Source organism: Patiria miniata, unplaced genomic scaffold, assembly GCF_015706575.1.
Source record: "Patiria miniata isolate m_02_andy unplaced genomic scaffold, ASM1570657v1 HiC_scaffold_24, whole genome shotgun sequence".
NCBI lineage: Eukaryota > Metazoa > Echinodermata > Asteroidea > Valvatida > Asterinidae > Patiria > Patiria miniata.
In genome coordinates, this window is record NW_024037063.1 from 11,148,861 (window position 1) to 11,168,324 (window position 19,464).

Consider the following 19,464-nt stretch of genomic DNA (forward strand, 5'->3'; position numbering starts at 1 on the left):
ATTGCAGCCACTGCCAGAAACACCGGGGCAAACCCCTTCTCTTAGCGATAAGTGTTACTGGGTTCTTTAACGTGTATTATACAACACACGGGACCTACGGCTTTACGTCCCATTCGAAGGACTAAGTAATAATGGTAAAGTGCCTTGCTCAAGAGCACAAGCACCATGTTCCCATATGTTTCATGTCAAATTTGTTTGGCAGCATTTGTACTCGCTTGGTGTGTGAACCAACCTTGAAGCAGACTTGTAACTTTGATAAATATGCAACACATCCAGTAATCCAAAGCTGACATGAATTATCGACAAGGAAACTATCTTGACCTTGGCAGGCATCAACAGTTTTAAATTCAGAAAAGTCAAAACAATATTTCTGTTTGTTTGAAGTGTGATAAAATAAAGCTTAAAACATTTTGTAAAATGGAACACACGCACACCTTATACAATGTACATGTATTATATAAAGCCCCTAGGCCCAGAAAGCCCACTACGGTACTTTTGCATCATCAGGTTACCACTGACAAATCGCCAATGCAACTAAGGTGTTCAAGGAAACCAGTGTTAAAAAGTTCAAAATCATCAACAATTACGAATTGAGCACACAAATTTAGAGGTGGCCATCTGATCAAATGACACATACCGCTCTCTCAAAAACTGATACTTTCTGAGAAAAAGTATGAAACCAAGTATAGAATCTATTAAACCGAGTAAGAAACCGAACTTTCAAGCATATACATTTGTAAACCCACCATTTGTTTAATGGTAATAATTATAATAATAACCGGGAATGGCTGATTAGGGAGACTTTCCCATAGACTTGTGCACACACTTTTTTTCCAAATTAAATGTGCCCTAACCTAATTTTCCCTTGTCTTTTTTCCACGAATTGCGGTATTTTTACTAATTAGACCACGAGCAACAAATATAACCTAATTGCAACAATAAACTTTTACCTCCAAGGGGGGGCTGTGCCATGAGGGAGACAGTTATGTGTCTTCCTAAAAGCTGGTGTCTCCCTATTATCAAAAAAAAAACAATAACGTGTCTCCCTAATGGTACATTTAGTAATATATAATGTCAATGCTTACAAATAAATAACCTGAAAGTTAATAAGAAAAAAAGAATCATGTACATTTATGTAGGTCATCGATAAATATTCAGAAGTTTTCAACCATAAAACCTATAGGCCTATACCGGTAGGTTTTTCATCATTTGAAGAAATAAAATTAATAACAAACATTTTGGTATTAAACATTTCAATCAAAAACTGTGACATGTGTCGAATGAAATCTTGCACAAAATTACCAAGAATTAGTAAATTACACAAAAATGTACAAAATGTGTTTGGAAATGGAATGTAAAGGAAAGTGGCAATCCGGTAATTGTTTTGGACAATGGCAAATGCTGGACTCAAGGCGGGGATATAATTAGCTTTCTAACGAGAAAAGAAAAGACAAACACCTTGGACCTTGTCCCAATCATTCGCTGTGGCACCTGTAACGGGGCAAGTCAATTAGCTGGTTCATTCTAGCCTACAGCCAGGCGTTAAAGCCCAGGGATAGCCCGCAAGGTAATCAAATTGCATCTGAATACATGGAATAGAGAGTCATTTCTGAGATGGTCTTTTTTTTGTAATCCCTTAATAGCCTAGAAAAGCTTCTCATTAAAAGAAAGGGAATGAAACGAATGAGGGAATTAACTTTGCAAGTAAATTCAAAGCCCACTAGCCCAGACGTATGGAGGGACAATTTTTGACCCTGTTAAAAAGCACGTTGGAGGAGTATTAAGAACTCATTCAAGATTTCTGGGAACAAAAGGATTATAACCCCTGGCCATTCTATAAAACTGTACAAAAGTGGGGGCATTATTATTCAGAAGTAAATTGAATTGAACTTAAATGATTATCTAGCAACTTCCGGAAAGTGCACAAAAGGAAGAAAGTGGGATACTGGAAGATGTGTACATTACCCTAACAGAACTCAACCCATCAAACCCCAACAGCATGTTTTGTTGGAATCTGTCAGGATGGGTACAGTACCCCTAAACTGACAGTCTTTTACACTGGGTTGGCACACCTCCAGAAATAAGTCAGAAATATGTGTGTACAGTTTACCATTATGGTGTTGGAATTTGCCAGGATGGGTATGGTTCCTAGTAAATCTTGCTAGGGAGTTAGGGTTAAAGATGCAAAACAAGTGAGTTGAGGCTACTCTATGTACATGTATATGTACATAGAGTTCACAGGATGAAGCAGCGTTTCAGCCAAGATCTGGCACGTCTGGGAGTAAGAAAGTTGTCTCAAGTTTGCCACCAAAAATAATAAAATATAGGACGACCAATTGTTCTAATCATCAAGTTTCAAGTATGTATAACGACATTACAATGTAAGACATGTGTTTCAAATCGTTCATCTAAAAATACTAAAAAAAAAACCTGGCTATTAAAAGCCTGCTGGAGGCAGAGAATTTAATCCTCTCAGATCTGCAGATTCTTAAACATCTACATCTAGCAGGAGGTTTGCTGAGGATTTGGCGGGACTGAGGAGGATGAAGCCTGACCAACATTACGACATGGTTGAATGTCCTTCATGTCCTTAGATTAGAATTTTATGTAAAAAGAATCTACACACAGTGGAAGGTTTTATCAGATTCAGGATTGCTGCAATGAACAACTTACATGTACAAGAGTGTGTGTTAATTAAATGGTGCAATGAGATCAGACATGTATCTGTCTGTTGGTGAGTTTGTTGACTGGTTGTATTTGACTGGTTGGTTGGCTGGTCTGCTTGTCTTATGGGTGGGTCAGCTTTATGAATTGCTCTAAAAGCCTGTCAATAAGCTTTATCTTTTTCAACAATCCTCCAGGCCTGCGTTCTGTATGGATGTGGGTTTTTCATTTTTAAATCAAGTATTACATTTGTAGTTTTATTTTAACAAATAATTAAATAATTTTGTTTGTGTACTGTGTACCGGTACTTTAATTATGTTTACCTGGATACTTTAAAAAACAAAAATAACTAAAAAGAATTTCTTAAAAAAAAAATTATTTTACACAAATATTCTTTTAATTCTCTCTCCCCCCTTTGTTTTGCTGCGGGATAACAGCTCAACAAATCAACATGTCTCGCCATCATGTCCCTTAGTAGTTAGTAACAAACATCGACATGGTCTATTGCTCCTACATATTTTGACCAATTTCAACCAAACTTTGTCAAAAGTATCAGTAGCCAAGCCCCAAAATGTCACATGACCAACCTGGGGTCAAAGGTCGTCATAGGGTCACTGGGGTCAAAAACATGAATTGTTTACTCAAAAGACTATGTCTACTCCTTTCAGAAATTACATGGCACAATCAAGTGTCTCATGCATTAGCACAAGCCTGCAGCTTCCGAGATATACATGTACATTGTATTTCCAATCCAGCTTGTTTTTTTAATGAAAACTTTAAAACATTGATTATGTGAAGTAAATCAATTATGTCTGCTGCACTGCAGTTATCTGAAGTACAATGTAGTTATCCACTGTCCCTATCAAACAATGGGCCAGCCGCAGACATGGCTGTGTGATCATGTGCCATATGGGGTACCGGTACATGCTATACTGCACGTCTAAGTGAGCTTTGAAAAACTTACATCTCTGTGTACATGTATATCGAATAATAACACAATGCACTCAAGAGAGGCACTGCCCTCAACAGCAAAATCTAGCTGTAATTTCTGCCATTTTACCTTTGAGGTTTACAAATTGCATTATCTGCTTAGATGCTACGTGACAGCAAACACGATTTCTTCAGACTACAGGCGTTTATCTTTTTCACACCCTCACACTAGCACTATTAAAATCAAGTTTTGAGAAGTAGTGACAGTAGTCCATGTACAAGGTACACTTAACCCAAAAAGAAAGTCCCCCCTTAATACTTTTTTGTCTAACTCAAAAACTACTGGGCACATCTTGCTCAAATTACGACTGATCGGTACAGAAATTCCTTAGCAAACCAGCCATACTCTTTGTTTGGCCCAAAACAATGATAATCTGTACAAAATTATGCAATTTATGACAAATGGTAACGAAAAGAAAATTGCACTTTTGTGTACGTGCAAGGTGTGTGTGAGAGTCAGGTTGGCGTAGCGGTTCTTTCCTCGCCTTCCACCGCTGTGACCTGGCTTCGAATCCCGCCTGGGCCAATATGTGGATTGGGTTTTCAGTCCCTGCCTTATTCCATGGATTTTCCTCAGAATTCTCTTCTGGGGTTTTCCTCCCACCTCTGAAACTGTAATTTCTTCTCATTGTCTTCTCTCCACAGGTTTCTTCAGGCTTGCGAGCTACAGTGCATAGGGCGCTCTTGAGGATTCCTTGGTTTCAATACCAGAAATGTAATAATAATAATAACTACTACTTGCACGTATACAAAAGTGCAACGGTTTTTGGTATCATTTGTCATGTTTGTCATAAATGCATACATTTGTACACATTATCACTGTGTTGGGCCAATTAAAGAATATGGCTTGATTGCTAAGGAATTTCTGTACTGATTAGTTGTTAATTGAGCAAGAGGTGCTCAGTAGTTTTTGAGTCAGACAAAGTATTGGGGGAGGGACTTTCTTTGTTGGTTGAGTGTATATAAGTACAGGTGTGCATTCGTACAGCTACTGTATTTCTAACATTTCAATTTCAAACCTTGCATACATTCATATGATGGAATTTGCCTCGGTGTGATGTAAATTTAAATACGTTTTGCCCTTCACTGACATTCATAAACAATGTATACCGGTACATACTCAGTATGAACTTTCTTACTATGATTCTCAGTAATACAAACTTTGAAGAACTTTAAAGTCCTCAAAATATCATCATGTCAAACAGTACAATAACACAGATTTTTAAAGTCATGAAATTACCCCCTACTTTTTTTTCTTAAAAAGTAACCTAAAAATTTACACCAAAAGATTGTTTTAGAAATATCCGAATCAAAACACTAAAATTTTCATAAGCCACAAAAAATTGTGGGCTCCACCTTACAAACGTTCTCATAACATGGCTGTCCCCCTCAATAGGTCTCACTCAAATGACGTCATTTCCTACAGACCATCCACGTGCATCAGCATTTTGAGCGTCAACTTGCATAACGCGCATCAGCTGCATCGTATTTTGAACACATTTCGAGCAACATGCACGTGTGTTTGGAACATTTCCAACACTGCGCAATGCGTGATACATGTAGATTGCGTAAAATACGCAGTTGCAGTTCTCCTACAGAAATGGCCGTCATTGAACGAGCCCTATTGCATGTGTTCACTGACATTTATAACATAAGAATAATGCCCATTGAACTCGTGTTCTTAAGTCCTTGTACTTTTGTAACATTAATATTGCATGTAATATGAGACATATTATTTATTACCGCAGTGTCTCAATGAAACAAATCTATCATTGTAAATATTTCAGCACAATGATTGCAAGCACAGCCACACTGCACAGTTTATTCAACCATCAGTATTGTGCATGTAACCATGAAGGATCTACAGTAATCCATCCACAATCAACAAACTGTTTGTACTTTACTCAAATTGATCGCAAGGGGCAACCCATGTTTGAAATATGCCGACAGACACGAGGTTAAAGCAATTATCCATGAGTGGTCCAGCGACCTTGCCTAACATGCAATGAACTGAATCGATTCATTAACTAATTACCTTTATAGATAACTTGTCTTTACCCTTTTTTTATTTTATGCAGAAACAAATAAAAAAATAAAGATTATACTCAGCCTAGTGGAGAGAGGTTGCTATTTGATAATTGGTCTTTACCTCGGCATTCCTTTTGTTCATCTTTTGCCTGCTTGACATCGAATCCTCATACGCTACAGCAAGCTCCGACTGTCCAAATATTAAAAAAGAAAAAAGTCATGTGCGCTTCATGAAACAAAACATTTTATTTAACATTGTTTTAAGGGAAGATACAACATTTGCAAACATCAAAAAACAAAATGATACAACAAAATACCTGAGTAACGAAGTAAGTGAGTCTAAAAGCATCCTGTAAAATCATGGCTCCTGGTGTGCTGACATTTTTAAGTAAAGTGTTTTTTTTGTAACCATTTCCAACGCCGGTCGGCTGACCGGCGTTGGAGAAAACTGGCTTTTTCAAAACAACTCCTAATTGTCCATATTTAGTTATTTTGCACTTTCTTTTTAATTGATTACACACCTGAGAAGGGGTACAAGCCAGCTAGACTGATTCTCTGACCTTACAATTCCCTAACATCTATAAATTGCTCCGTTACAAGGCGATTAAAAAAAAAAAAACCCAAATGTCAAGACCATTTTTTTAAATGACGTTCGCCATGTACATACATACATGTATGTAGCACTTTCAAATTTAGGATATGAAGCCCAATTCACAAGCTTTCTTTTAGTACAAGAATCATTCAAATCACACATGCACTTTTCAAGTTACGGAATTTTAAACACAAACACCGTTTCAAAGCTCTGTCCAAGGATCACAAGAAAGCAAAGTGTTCTTTCATCATACATGTACAAAAACAATTCACATACATCATGTACATGTAGGAATGTATGTGAATTGGTCCTGTCATTTAGGATTCCTTTTCTTTTTCTACTCACCCTCTACAAATGTCTTTCTCCCTTTATTTATCAACATTTTTTTACATTAAAAGTTAATTTCTTTATTTTAAACTTTAATTCATGCAGACGTACTTATTGTTCAGGGGCAATTCCATTAGAAAGCGGACATGGTTGAAAAATGAAGAAAAGAAAAAGCATCACAACCTCAAATGTTCTATCAAATTAAAGAGTATCAAGACCTTTCATTTCAGTGATGGCAGTGAGATGGCATGGTGAAGTGTATTTTCTTTTGCCAAAATAATGGATTTTATTCTAAATTTATGATTTTTAGGTACATGTAGTCATTTGACACCTTATTTTTACATGCAAAATGCTAGTGTTATTGAGAGTTTCTGTTTTAACCCAAACTTCCTGTTGTCTTTTACTGAGCATCGGTACTGGACCAAGTCCGCCAAAATCCATCAATCACACTACTTCCAATGCATGCTTGGATTTAGGCCTCCAGGCCCAAGTCCATCATACTCCATCAATATTTAGTCAAACCAGGCCTGCAGGACCAAGTCCCCCAAAATCCACCAAAATGGGGGATGGATTTAGATGGAGTTTGGGAGGTTAGGGTTAAGGTAGAGGGAAGGGTTCATATTGGAAGAGGTTTTTTTTGATTACTAGTTTCTTATGTTTTAACCTGTACCAACGAAAGGCAAACTGTTATATTAGTTACTGTAAACGTGAGTTACTGAAATATCTTTGTAGAGAGTGTATTTTTAAGTAATTGAAATGATAGCATATGACTTACACCCTTATGAATTACACATGTCTAAGGCACTGACAAATTTCTTCCAACAGAGCAAAATATGAGGAAACTTTCAAATGCAAGGTATTTAGGGTAAACTGGGGTAAAAACGCCCATGGGGTAAAAACGCCCACTTGACTTGTTTCCACTGCTAGTAAAAAATGACAAGATGAATTGTTCAATGGAATATATTTTTAATAAGTACAATGTAGATAAAAACTAATAATAAAACGAATTAAATTCATTAACATATTTGAAGGGTATGTAGGTGCTGTTGAAAAAAATATTTTAAAAAAAGTTTTAAAAAATGGCCGTCGAAGGTTTAGCCTATATCGCTTAAAAATTTGTTATAAAAAAAAGTATCTTATATTTTTATTATTCTTTAGTTGATATATATTAAAAAGGGTTAATAACATAATTATAAATGATTACAATATTAAAATCTATTTTAATATTTGCTTAACAATGTTTTTTGAGTGGGCGTTTTTACCCCGGGCAAAATCAGGGGTCTCGGGGTAAAAACGGCCAGTACTTTCCTTGATATCAAACTCTATTGCAGCCTCATTTATCTTCAAAAACCTCACTGTTAGAACTTTCTACAGCATTATGTTTGTTGTATGAGTAAGTATTAGCTATAAGAGTCCCACAATATAAATATTAAACAGTCAGGCGCTGATCCAGAGGGGGGGTTTTGTGGGTCAAACCCCCCCCCCCCCCAGCTCCGTCAAAATTTTTTTTTCATACAAATTCCCCCAAAAAACAAGTTGAACCCCCCCCCCCCCCCCCCCCCCCCCCCCCCCCCCCCCCCCCCCCCGCTGTGACACCCAAACAACAATTATACTGGTATAATGTCCGCCTGTTGGAAATATGGTACATCATTCTGTAATCTAGTGTTAATAATCGTCAAATTTGACCAGCGTCCCCTATTGAAATATGGTACCAGCCCCAGCCCCCCCCCCCCTCCCCCAGTTTTTGATTTTATGGAGGCAAAGTGTCCGGAGAAAAAAACCTGTGTACATTTTCAGATTTTTTTTGCTGATGACCCCATGCGAAAACTCCTGGATCCACCCCTAACAGTGTATTGCGTGAAGTGGGGAGGTACATGTAGGCGGTATCACTAACTGTCGTTACAAAGTGGCAAGGATCTGGCATTAGTTTAGTGGCCAATGCCATGGGTCTATGATATGTGAGCAGATTCGCTGATTAATTAGGCAAGACCCTGCCTCTTGACCTCCTAGATTTTGACCAATTAGTGGATGCTTTCTATATCAGGTCTTCGGTCATTCACCGTTGTGCGTCATAGACAATGGATTAAAAAGCCCTGCGTCACACACTCTGTTACCATGTTACGCGATAACGCGCCCGGCTGTTGTAACATTACAAAACACTGCATTCGAATGGACCAATCAAACGTTTAGTCCTGATTTGGGAATGAAATGACGTCACGATTTAGTAAAGTCGACTCCGATTGGCTGAGGCGCGAGATCGCATAAATCTGCATGCTTTGATCAGATGTCAGACAGGAGTCTGGGCTCCGTGGATAACAGGTGATACTCAGACTAGCATTTATTCGGGAATGCTCTAGAAATCATGAGCTCATGGCATTTTCTCAAGAAAAAAAAATAACACCTCCCGGGTAAAAACGCCCGCCAAACTTCCTCCCGAAAAGGGGGGAAAATTTCCCCTTATCAATATAATGACCATGATATTATATTTGCACCTGATAGAGGAGACATGTATTGTATAAAACCTTACATTTATTTCCTGGTGTCTCCATGTAGTACTGAGATATTTAACAAAAACCTAAAAATCAGGCGTTTTTACCCCAGTTTACCCTAAATGTTTGCCATGTCCTTTTTCTTGTAATGTGAGTCACTGATACAAAACTTATTGCCAAACTAACGTTCTTATGGCCACTTTCTTTAGAGTTTAGACACTTAACTGTTCTTAGAAACTCACCCTAAATGCTTTGACTTAATAGAATAACAGCCCAGAGTTGACGGAAGACCCTCTTTAAATGTAACGGGAGTTACAATGTACATTGTACCATGGAATTGCCCATGTAATGTTTCCAAGTTATGCTATAATTTACGTTTTGCCTCCAAATCCCTCAGATTAGAATGTGCTTCTTTTTTTTTAAGAACATGAAGGATGATAGAATTAACGCCTGTATGTAGGTCAATTACCCAAGTCCTTGCTAGTAAATTACACTATAGGCCTATAGCATTAAATGGACCCCTAATTTTGGAGATAAACAAATATGTATGGGACACGTAATATGTTTGGAAATGGTTGTACCGTCAGGAACACTTCTCTTGCGTTATTTCTTAAATGTTTTCTTGCGTATGTCTGACTGAAATGTGAAAAATGTTTGCCCATTAATGAAAACGAATGCCCGATCAACCCCTTACTAATGTTTTAGACGAAATTGAATTGCACATACATGTAGGTCCTACCTTTTAAAAAAGAAAGTCAATGTACGGTTTGAAGTCATCAAATATGATTTACGCTAAGGAATACGGACATGTATGATATGAAGTCTTAAAAGATGTTTAACAAAATGTGAAACATGTTTGCCCATTAATGAAAACGAATGCCTGATCCACCCCTTACTAATGGTTTAGACGAAATTGAATGAACAACGCGATACTAATATGAATGCATCTTTGATAGGGACGAGTGAAGCTAAAAGGCGATAGAATGCTCGGATAGTGAAATTGAATGATTCTTTTTGATTGTCGAATGCTGATCTGCATGATCTTTCAATTTCAATCTACTGGTAAATCGAATGAGCCAGGCGTTAAATTGAATGAAAACCTGGTGAAATTGGCCGGGAAAACCTGTATTAAACAGGGGCGTGAGTGACCACTGATAAAAACAGCTGAAAATAGCTGAAAAAGGTGTACAAAAGCTGAACTTTGAAAATCTCCTACATACTTTAACCCTAACCCCTTGGGCTCTTTACTAGAAAGTACCCTGAATCCGCCAAAATCCATCCATTTCGCCATGCAAAAAAATGTTGAACAGTGAGTCCATCAGAATCCACCAGTTAGGCGGGAGTAAATCTGTTGAGATCCTGAATCCGCCAAAGTCCCCCAACAGCTCAATATAGAGGTATCCTGAATCCATCAAAATCCTGCAGTTCCGCTAGGCTAACAATCCTGAATCCATCGAAATCCCCCAGTTTGTGCAATATGGAGGTATCCTGAATCTGCCGAAATCCCCCGAAACAGGGGGTGGATTTTGATGGATTCAGGTACATACATGTATGTACTGTATGTTAGGGTTAATACATTTGTTATACGCAGCAAGTGCGGGAAAAACAGCCGTAAGTCCAAAACAAAACAAAAAGCAGAAATCAGCTTTTAAATCTTAGTTTTCACACCCCTGATTAAAGGAAGATAGCCTACAACATTTGCAAACATCACAAAACGTTTTCATACATGTACATTGTGTAATGAGTTATTCCGCGGTTTTTTTTTGCAACTGCATGATTACATGTACACACCTGTCATGCCTGTGAAGAGGTACAAGCCTGCGCTAGACTGAATCTGTGACCTTACAATTCCCCAAAGTCTATAAATTGTTGTGTTTTATCTTAAGTGGGGGCAGGGAAACAGACTACAAGAACATGATTAGTTTTCTTGGTTTTTCCAGCATCTACGAACCCAAAACGTAAAACAAGTAATTTTAACAATATTTGCTATAACATACTAATCCTCCAAATCCCTTTATTTCTGAAAATTGCAGCAAAAGCAAATGTTGTACATTCCCTTTCAAACAAGGTCAATGAGCTCCATGCCCAAGTACCCATCACTGGTATTACCAGCATACATGTAGCTACCGGTACCAACTTTTCAAAATCCCAATTAGTAATCAACCCGCGCGGTCATTTTCAACTGCTCCTATTATCAAAAGTGTATGTACCAGCTTTACCAACATCGAGTACATGTACATGGTTTACATGTGCATACAATTCTTGTTGTGAATAATAATGTACTGTAGGCCAAAAGATTATAAAAAAAAAAAATTAAAAAAAAGTTTCGAGTTTGTATCGTGTTTTTACACACAATGATTTAGGGCCACCGTATGTAATAGAAATATCCCGCCAACATACCTTGCAAACGCATGCTGATTTATCTTTTCTGGACATTGTGATAAACTCAAACTCTATTACCAATTATTCCAACCATACTCGTATTAAATTCCATGATTAAAATCTCGCACTGATGGGTCTCATCCCGGCAACAAGCGACCAAATGTGCTCACGATCGTCACTGAAAAGTACTCACACATGCACAGTACCCACACCCAACCACACATCCACGAGATGCACACAAATGGCACACCATTGAAATTTTTTTAGTCTGGTCCTCAAATACTCCACTGCGCACACTGCATTGATGTCTATCAGGTGTTTGACCGCATTGCTTATTAGACTTGTCACCAGTCCATCCATTATCGCAACATTTCGCCAGAATTTTTTGATCAAAAACGATACTATACAAGTATTTTTTTTTTAAGGGAGAAAATTGGAAATTCGTATAATGTTTTAGTGGCAAATCGTATTTTTTTAATTTAACAAACAATCATGACAATTCGTAATAATTACAAAAAAATCGTAATAGTTGGCAGCTATGTACCAGTGACGGGATAAAGGGGGGGGGGGGGAGGTTAGGGTAGAACACTGAGAAAGACATTCTAGGATTGCAGATGATGCCAGATGCTCATGTGTAGACGCTATTGCTTTGAACACATTCAGGAGAAAATTACAATACATGTACCGGTAGTTGTACATTGTAGGCCTATGTACAGTACTTCACAGAACGCACCACAGTGTGTCCAGTCCACAGGGCACTCATAAGTGGTAAAAAAAAAACCTCTCCTGTTTGCGCATGGATGAACCCATAATACAGTGTACATGTATGTATACATACCTGCACAATGTGCATACATGTACGTTTATTTAATACCATTATGACTAGTGAGAGCTTCTCTGTCACTCAGTGTCATGCACTCTGCGCTTTATTCAATCAATCAATAATTCAATAGCAAATTGATCTTGATGTGATTACATCAACGCCCCCATGTAAAGCTGGGAGGAAGATGGGCTGATTAGCTAAGAAAAGAAAATGTCTCGTCGTTTGCTGTCAAGTTATGGTCGTTTTTGCATCTTTTTAGAGATTAATATCGAATTCTGAATGGTTTTGAAAACCACATTTATCTCCCACTGTCATGTGAAAGGATGAAAATTGCCAACCTATAGATTTGTCCATTTCCATCAAATCAGGATATGTAACCATGGTAACTGTATACAGACTGGGATTAGGGATGGTTGGGGGTGAGGTGGTTTCAAAATGTTATACAGGACACATTTGGTGACTTTTTCAGTCCGTGTACCGTCTCATTCATACATGGTACAGTACATGTACATGTACACGTACATGTACAATGCTGCTATTTCAAGGTCTCCATTCAGTGTGACAATTAAAGCTATAGTCCATCATTTGCAGCCATCCGAAAAGTAACTGCGTAATTACTGTTGAAAAACAAACTTGGTTGAAAGATAGTAAGGGGACTAAACTCCCTGTGAAATTATTCTTTCTGGCAAGCTGTCATTTTGAAGTAATCAACGAAAGAAGGCATTTCCAACGGTAATTCTTAAGAAGCACCGTAGGAAAATTTAAATTAGTAGTTCGTTTTGTTATTCAGCGCAGCGCGCACAAGTATTGGAACGACGCACACGTGTGCGCGGTTGCTATAATCGTCGGATCAGTGCGCGACGCCACGTATAGCTGCAATTCAAAACAATTCAAAACATGATTCAGTAACTTTTGATTTGAAATTGAGATCTTAGAATGCTGCTTTTCTCGGAATGTACAGCTGAAGCTTAGCTGAAACTTCATCAGGTTAGTTGCTCAGTATCCTTCATTAGATTTTGAACACTTTTGTTGCTTCAAACGAACAAAATGCACTTATTACAAACATGACAAATGATGGACTATAGCTTTAACAATACACGAATAGACTTTTGAATGTCGTTACCTAATGCACACCGTACATGTAGAAATATGCATGGACACAAACAAGAAGCAGCTGATTCTAAACAACAACTCCCAATCAGGTGCTACAAAATAAGCATCATTTACCTATATCCTCGACACTCCATAATCTGGGCAGGTAACGCTTGCAACGCGCGCGCGTTGTCACACACAAATTGAAAGCAAGTGCCACGTACATTATTGTAGCTTTAGGGGGTCTGGCGATGATTTTAAAAGTACATGCACATGTCATTTGGACAAGTCAATGAACTCTAGCTGAAGTGTCCAAGATGTTTGATTACGCACATGACTGGAGGACATACAGACGTCATTACGGGTATTACAGTGCGTATCTGCTGGTCAGCGATGATACTGATTTGCAGGGATTACATGTAGAAGGGCCTAGGGATCTCACGACAGACTGGTATTCTTTCGGTTGGTGGCCAGTGCAATCTGAACACATCACTTGGTACGGTAGTTGATACACTGGCAGATATTGAAGGCAATGCAAAAAATGTAGGGAAGCCACTTATGGGAAATATTGACCCCAACTGAACTCAACCCATCAAAGTTCAACAGCAGGTTTTGTTTAAATCTGTTGGGATAGGTACATTGTACAGTACCCCTAAACTGATGGTCTTTTACACTGGAGTTGGCATACACATGTACATGTACCTCCAGAAACTAAGTCCAACAGTGTGTGTGTACAATTTCCCATGTGGGTGTTGGAATTTGCCAGAATGGGTATGGTTCCTTGTAAATTAGGCTGGGGAGTTAGGGTTAAAGTGAATTTGAAGGTGTGGTAGCAGCACAGTTTAGCACCACGGCTGGTCGTTGGTTACAAAAGTACATGTTGTCTGCTGTGACAGGGTCCATGATGTTTTGTACACCCTCGGGGGCACATGGCACCCGAGGCAAACACCTCTGTGTGCAATATTAGTTTTCCCTACATGTATGTACCATTTAAGTGGGGGAGGGGAATTTTCATTTCGTTTTTGGAAATGTCTTTGATTGTACAGTACACAAAATTGCATAATAATTATACACCATTCTATCTGAGTATTGTAATATTGTGCCTAATAAGTTATATGGCCACCCATAGTTTGCAAACCAATGGCTGGCAAAAACTATTGCAACACGTACATACGTAAGCAGTGTCATCATTTTCAGAAGGGATAGGCCTACAAATAAGAAGGGATACAAAGCTCCAAATAAACCCCGCAAAAAAGAAAGACCACACTCATTGGAGGGGAATCTGATCATCTTATGATGACGTCGTTTATATAGACCTGCGGTGATTTTCGTTTGCTACATTTTGATACTCATCAGTTTTCATATTAACCGTTGTCAATATTGGAGGATTTACAGTCTTTGGTAGCAAACGGGGTATCCATATGTAGCTAACAAAATTCCCAACAGGTCTATGTAAGCAGTGTCATCATAAGATGATAAGATTCAAAATCATGACCCCTCCAATGAGTGTGGACTGTCTTTTCTTGAGGTGTGTATAAGACACCATTGCCATAGTTACCTTGGCAGTAGTTGCTGCCTCCAGCGCATTGCTTAGCCTTCTAGCCTCCTCTAGAGCCTGGTTTCGTTGATCCAATGTCTCCTTCCATTCTGTCCGCGTCCTGACTAACTCCTTATTCAACTGCCGGACTTCCTCCTGGTGTTCCTCCTTGAGATGAGCCAACCGTTCCTCGTTTGCCGCAGCTGAGGCCGATTGTTCCCGGTTCAAGTCCCTCTCTGCTTGCAAGGCACACAGGTTCAGCTTCAAGGTTTGCAACTGGCTCTCTGTCCTGCACAGCCGAGCTACCAACGCCTCGTAGTGTTTATGGAGGACCTCCGAATCGGCCGTGGATGGGAGGAAAGGGGCCACTGGATCCGGAGAGCCACTCTTTGTCTTAGGGTGAGGGTTGCCATCTGCTCAGACGAAGACATCAAGTGAAAAAAAAACATGCGAAACAACATCAGGTTAACTGCACTTACATTGTACACTGTAACCAACACAAATCTCCAAATTTTCTCAAGGCAAAGTTCTCAGTATACCACCACTTTATGTTTGCTGAAGTCTCGGTTCAATTTAAAGAGGGTTTTTTTCAATCATTTGCCTCAGAGAGCGAAGCTAAAGTGATTTAAATTTGAAGCCTCTGTCTCGACTTTTCATCGTCTAACTTTTTAAGCAAACCCTGGTGGCATAATTGTGGAGAAAATGTAACGAAAAATAGAGACCAGTTACCAAACATCTCAGTGCCTTTCTTGACATCAGTGGCTTTTTTCATGTACATGTAACATAGTGCTGAAGTGTTGGACTGGTGGTGTCATGCACAATTTCTATTTCTTGAGTTGAATGTTTCTATTAAATAAAACTTTAGCAGTTAAATGTCTTTTTTATTTCCCAAAGAGAGACTAATACTTGTAAGTTGTAGAGTTGTTATCTATCTTTAAGAATAATTTTCACTACAAGGTAAGTAAAAAAAGCGGAACCCAAACTCCAAAAATTGTATTTAAAAAAATATGTAGCACCAAAAATAATGACTTGAAAGCCAATTTCATAATCTACTTTTAGAAAAAAAAAATACTGAAATTGCTCAATCCATTCAAAGAATATCACCATTTAAAGCCAGAGTCCATCATTTGCAGCTATCCAAAAAGTAACTGGCGTAATTATTGTTGAAAAACATACTTGGTTGAAAGATAGTAAGGGGACTAAACTCCCTGTGAAATTATTCTTTCTGGCAAGCTGTCATTTTGAAGAAATCAACGATAGAAGGCCTTTCCAACGGTGTGTCTTAAGAAGCACCATTGGAAATTTCGGTTAGTAGTTCGTTTTTTTTATTCGGCGAAGCGCGCGCTAGCGTTCACACAACGCACACATGCGCGCGGTTGCTATAATTTGTCGGATTGATCCGCAACATCGCGTAGCTGCAATTGGCGATTGAGAACATGTCTCGGACACTGAATTCAGGCCCAATTCAAAACATGATTCAGCAACTTTTGATTTAAAATCGAGATCCTAGAATGTTGTTTTTCTCGAAATATACAGCTGAAGCTGAGCTGAGATTTCATCAGATTTGTTATTCAGCACCCTACTTTAGATTTTGAGCACTTTTGTTGCTTCAAACGAACAAGATGCACAAATTACAAATGATGGACTATATCTTTAAACGCAATAACCCTAAAACCTGTCACATCCAAAAAAGCAATTTATTGTGTATTCTTACTGTTCGGAACAACAAAGAAAATGACACAGAATACTTGTTTCAACAACTGTCAACAAGTGTAGTACACAATATGTTCATTAACAATACTGCTTAGGCAAACACTATGATTTATAAAATCCACTTTTTTGAAAAACAGGCCTTCAAAAGGACTTTGTTGAATGTTTTTAACCTTTAAACTGAGGTTTTATCGCTGGTGATGTTTGAATACAATTGTGATGACGATTCTTGAAGTCGCATTTTTGGACGAAAGAGGTTTTAGGGTCATTGCGTTTAAATGGTGATATTCTTTGAACGGATTGAGCAATAATCTAAAAGTAGCTTATGAAATTGGCTTTCCAGTCATTATTATTTTTGGTGCTACATATTTTTTTAAATATGAAATATAGTCCTAACTTTTGAGGTATGGATTCCGCTTTTTTTGACTCACCCTGTATCTAAAAGCTCTAAACAAATTCAGTGTCCAAAAGTTTGAAACTACATGTACCTTCTACTGGGAAACCAAGGTCAGCAAGTTGTCGGACAAGGCTGGTGGTTTCTGCTTCGGCTGTGTTCAGCTTTTTCTGGAGGAGGGAGAAGGCTTGAGTAGTAGGAGACTTGCCGCTGGGACGGGATGGTGGGATGACTGGACGTGACTGACGTGACATGATTCTTATTCACAGATGCATTGCTTCATTGGAAGTTACTGTTAAAGCAAACAAATTATATACGCTTATAGATTATATTGTACATGTACCGGTATAGTGTGGCATGTACAGGATGTATCAGAAACCTAGTTTGAAAATTTTTAATAAATTCAATCAAAATAGGGACTTCCCACGAACATTTGTTTACAGGCCAACTTTTTTTGTCAGAAATTTTGGATAACTTCACATTCCGTATAAAATGTTCAAGTATGACTACAATTAGGAATTAGAGGGGGCAAAGCACATTTTTTTCCCCCAAATCCCTATATTTTCCAGCATTTTTTCGACCGTGGGCAGGGACACTGCCCCCTCCCCCAACCCATTAAATTAACAACAATATGATTTCGCGTCTCTTTTTGTTTTCCTTTTTTTTTTTGCTCGTCCGGGGAGGGGGGGGGGGGGGGGGCAAGCACACTTTGATTTTTCGCCTCTAGTGTCTTGTTAGAGCGAAATTGTTACCTCAAATTTCACACAAAGTGAAATTACATCAAGCTCTAAACATTCCCGTTCATAAAAAGGTTCTAGGGACATTCTATTTTGGCGTGATTTTCCAATGTTTTTTTCCAAGTGCACATTGAACCCTTTTAATATTCTCCCCAAAATAAATAATAATTTGCTGACAAACTTGTAGTTGCGTGTGAGTGGAGAAAGGCTAATAATGATTTATCAGAATTTATCAACTTCACAGAAATTCTTATACATGTAGGTCAATGTGGGATTTTCGACTATCATTTTCCAAGATTTGTTCAAGAGCGTCACGTCAGGGAACACTCAGCCTAATTTGTGCCTAATTTCTGGATGCCACCGTTTTTGAATTTCTGACTTAATTTTATGACACTAAAATTGTTCACAAACATTCAACAGCAAACATTAATACCAAATTTTCTACGAAGAGGTTTGGCAACACTGCATGGGGAAAGTCGAAGTGCACCACGTTCTGGCCTTAGCATGGTTAGGGATAGCCCCATAAATATGGCCAATTTACTGGACTAGCCTACCTCCGTAAATATTAAATTTATTCATTTAAATTTATTTATTTATTTATTTATTTACTTAGACTTGTTTATACATGGCACTAGCCCATTCAACAAACATGACCAAGGTTGTTTTTTCAAGCATGTCAAGGGGCCGTTTTGCTTAAAAATCAGACAATATAGAAATTATAATCAGTAATTCAAGACATAAAACAAAATAAGAAGAAAACTAAACAATAAACATGATAAAAAAGGGAAAAAATGTTGCAACCTGACCGGAGGGCGGAGGCTGACGCCACTTTTTTCTTCATTATAGGCCTATCATCATCTCAATGAAGGTCATTCATTGCAAAAATGATAATAAGACATGAATCTTGGACTGAGAAATATTTCCAAGTTTTTTAGGAAATACTTAAAAGAAAATTTTCTTGACTCTCCATAGACTTTGTACACAACCGCTGCCAGGCGTCGGGTTGCAATATTTTGTCCCGCGGCGCGGCCAGACACATGCCAGAGGCAGCCGGGCTAAACGAAAGCCTACCGCACTGACGAATGAATTTTAATGAACATGATAAAGGAATGTGGGACATGTCAATTTATAAGCTTCCCTCACCACGTAACACTGTTAAAGGCACTTTAACACCTGGAAGAAGAAGAACACTGTCCAGGCTGTGGTGCCAAACTGTCACAGTCAGCCGCCATCTTGTTTTGAATTATCCGCTTTGCGCATGCGCTGTATGAAATTTGTCTGGGGGATACGATGCACCCCTGTCATGCCCGTATTATAATTCCCATAGACACCAGTGTTAAATGGCCAAACGTCAAAATTCTTTTAAAAATACTCAGAACTTTCACACGTATTTAAGCTGCACAGACAAATGATGATCAACATGTCATCTTTCATTTTCTTTTCATTTTTTGGTGGGTTGACCATTGACTTTTCGAGATATTCTCACCCAAAGAAGCCGACCCCTATTTTTCCCTAAGCGGAAAAGTAACCATCTTGAAAAACGACCCCTCCACAACATGGCAAATTGAGCCCGGTTAATGGCACCCAAGCTCAGAATTGGAAACCCAAGTCCGGGCCAAACGTTCACTGCCATAGGCCTATCTCTTCGATTCCCCCAATTTTATGGCTCTCAAAACTCTCTAATATAGAATGTTTTGAG

The 19,464-nt window shown here is 38.5% G+C and overlaps 1 protein-coding gene across 3 annotated transcripts in view; it reads right to left on the reverse strand.

Annotated features, from left to right (window-relative positions):
- LOC119732003 (coiled-coil domain-containing protein 150-like) overlaps window positions 1–19,003 on the reverse strand; it is a 59,043-nt gene extending 40,040 nt beyond the window's left edge. For 2 of the 3 annotated variants that reach the window (XM_038205351.1, XM_038205353.1), the window contains exons 1-4: window positions 18,909–19,003; window positions 17,123–17,320; window positions 14,946–15,337; window positions 5,804–5,872 (exon numbers count right to left, since the gene is read on the reverse strand). In XM_038205351.1, coding sequence (XP_038061279.1) covers window positions 5,804–5,872; window positions 14,946–15,337; window positions 17,123–17,282 — 621 coding nt within the window. In that variant the 5' untranslated portion in view covers window positions 17,283–17,320; window positions 18,909–19,003. The remainder of the gene's footprint in view (window positions 1–5,803; window positions 5,873–14,945; window positions 15,338–17,122; window positions 17,321–18,908) is intronic. The other variant, XM_038205352.1, reaches the window with a different exon arrangement.
- Between the last annotated feature and the right edge of the window lie 461 nt (window positions 19,004–19,464).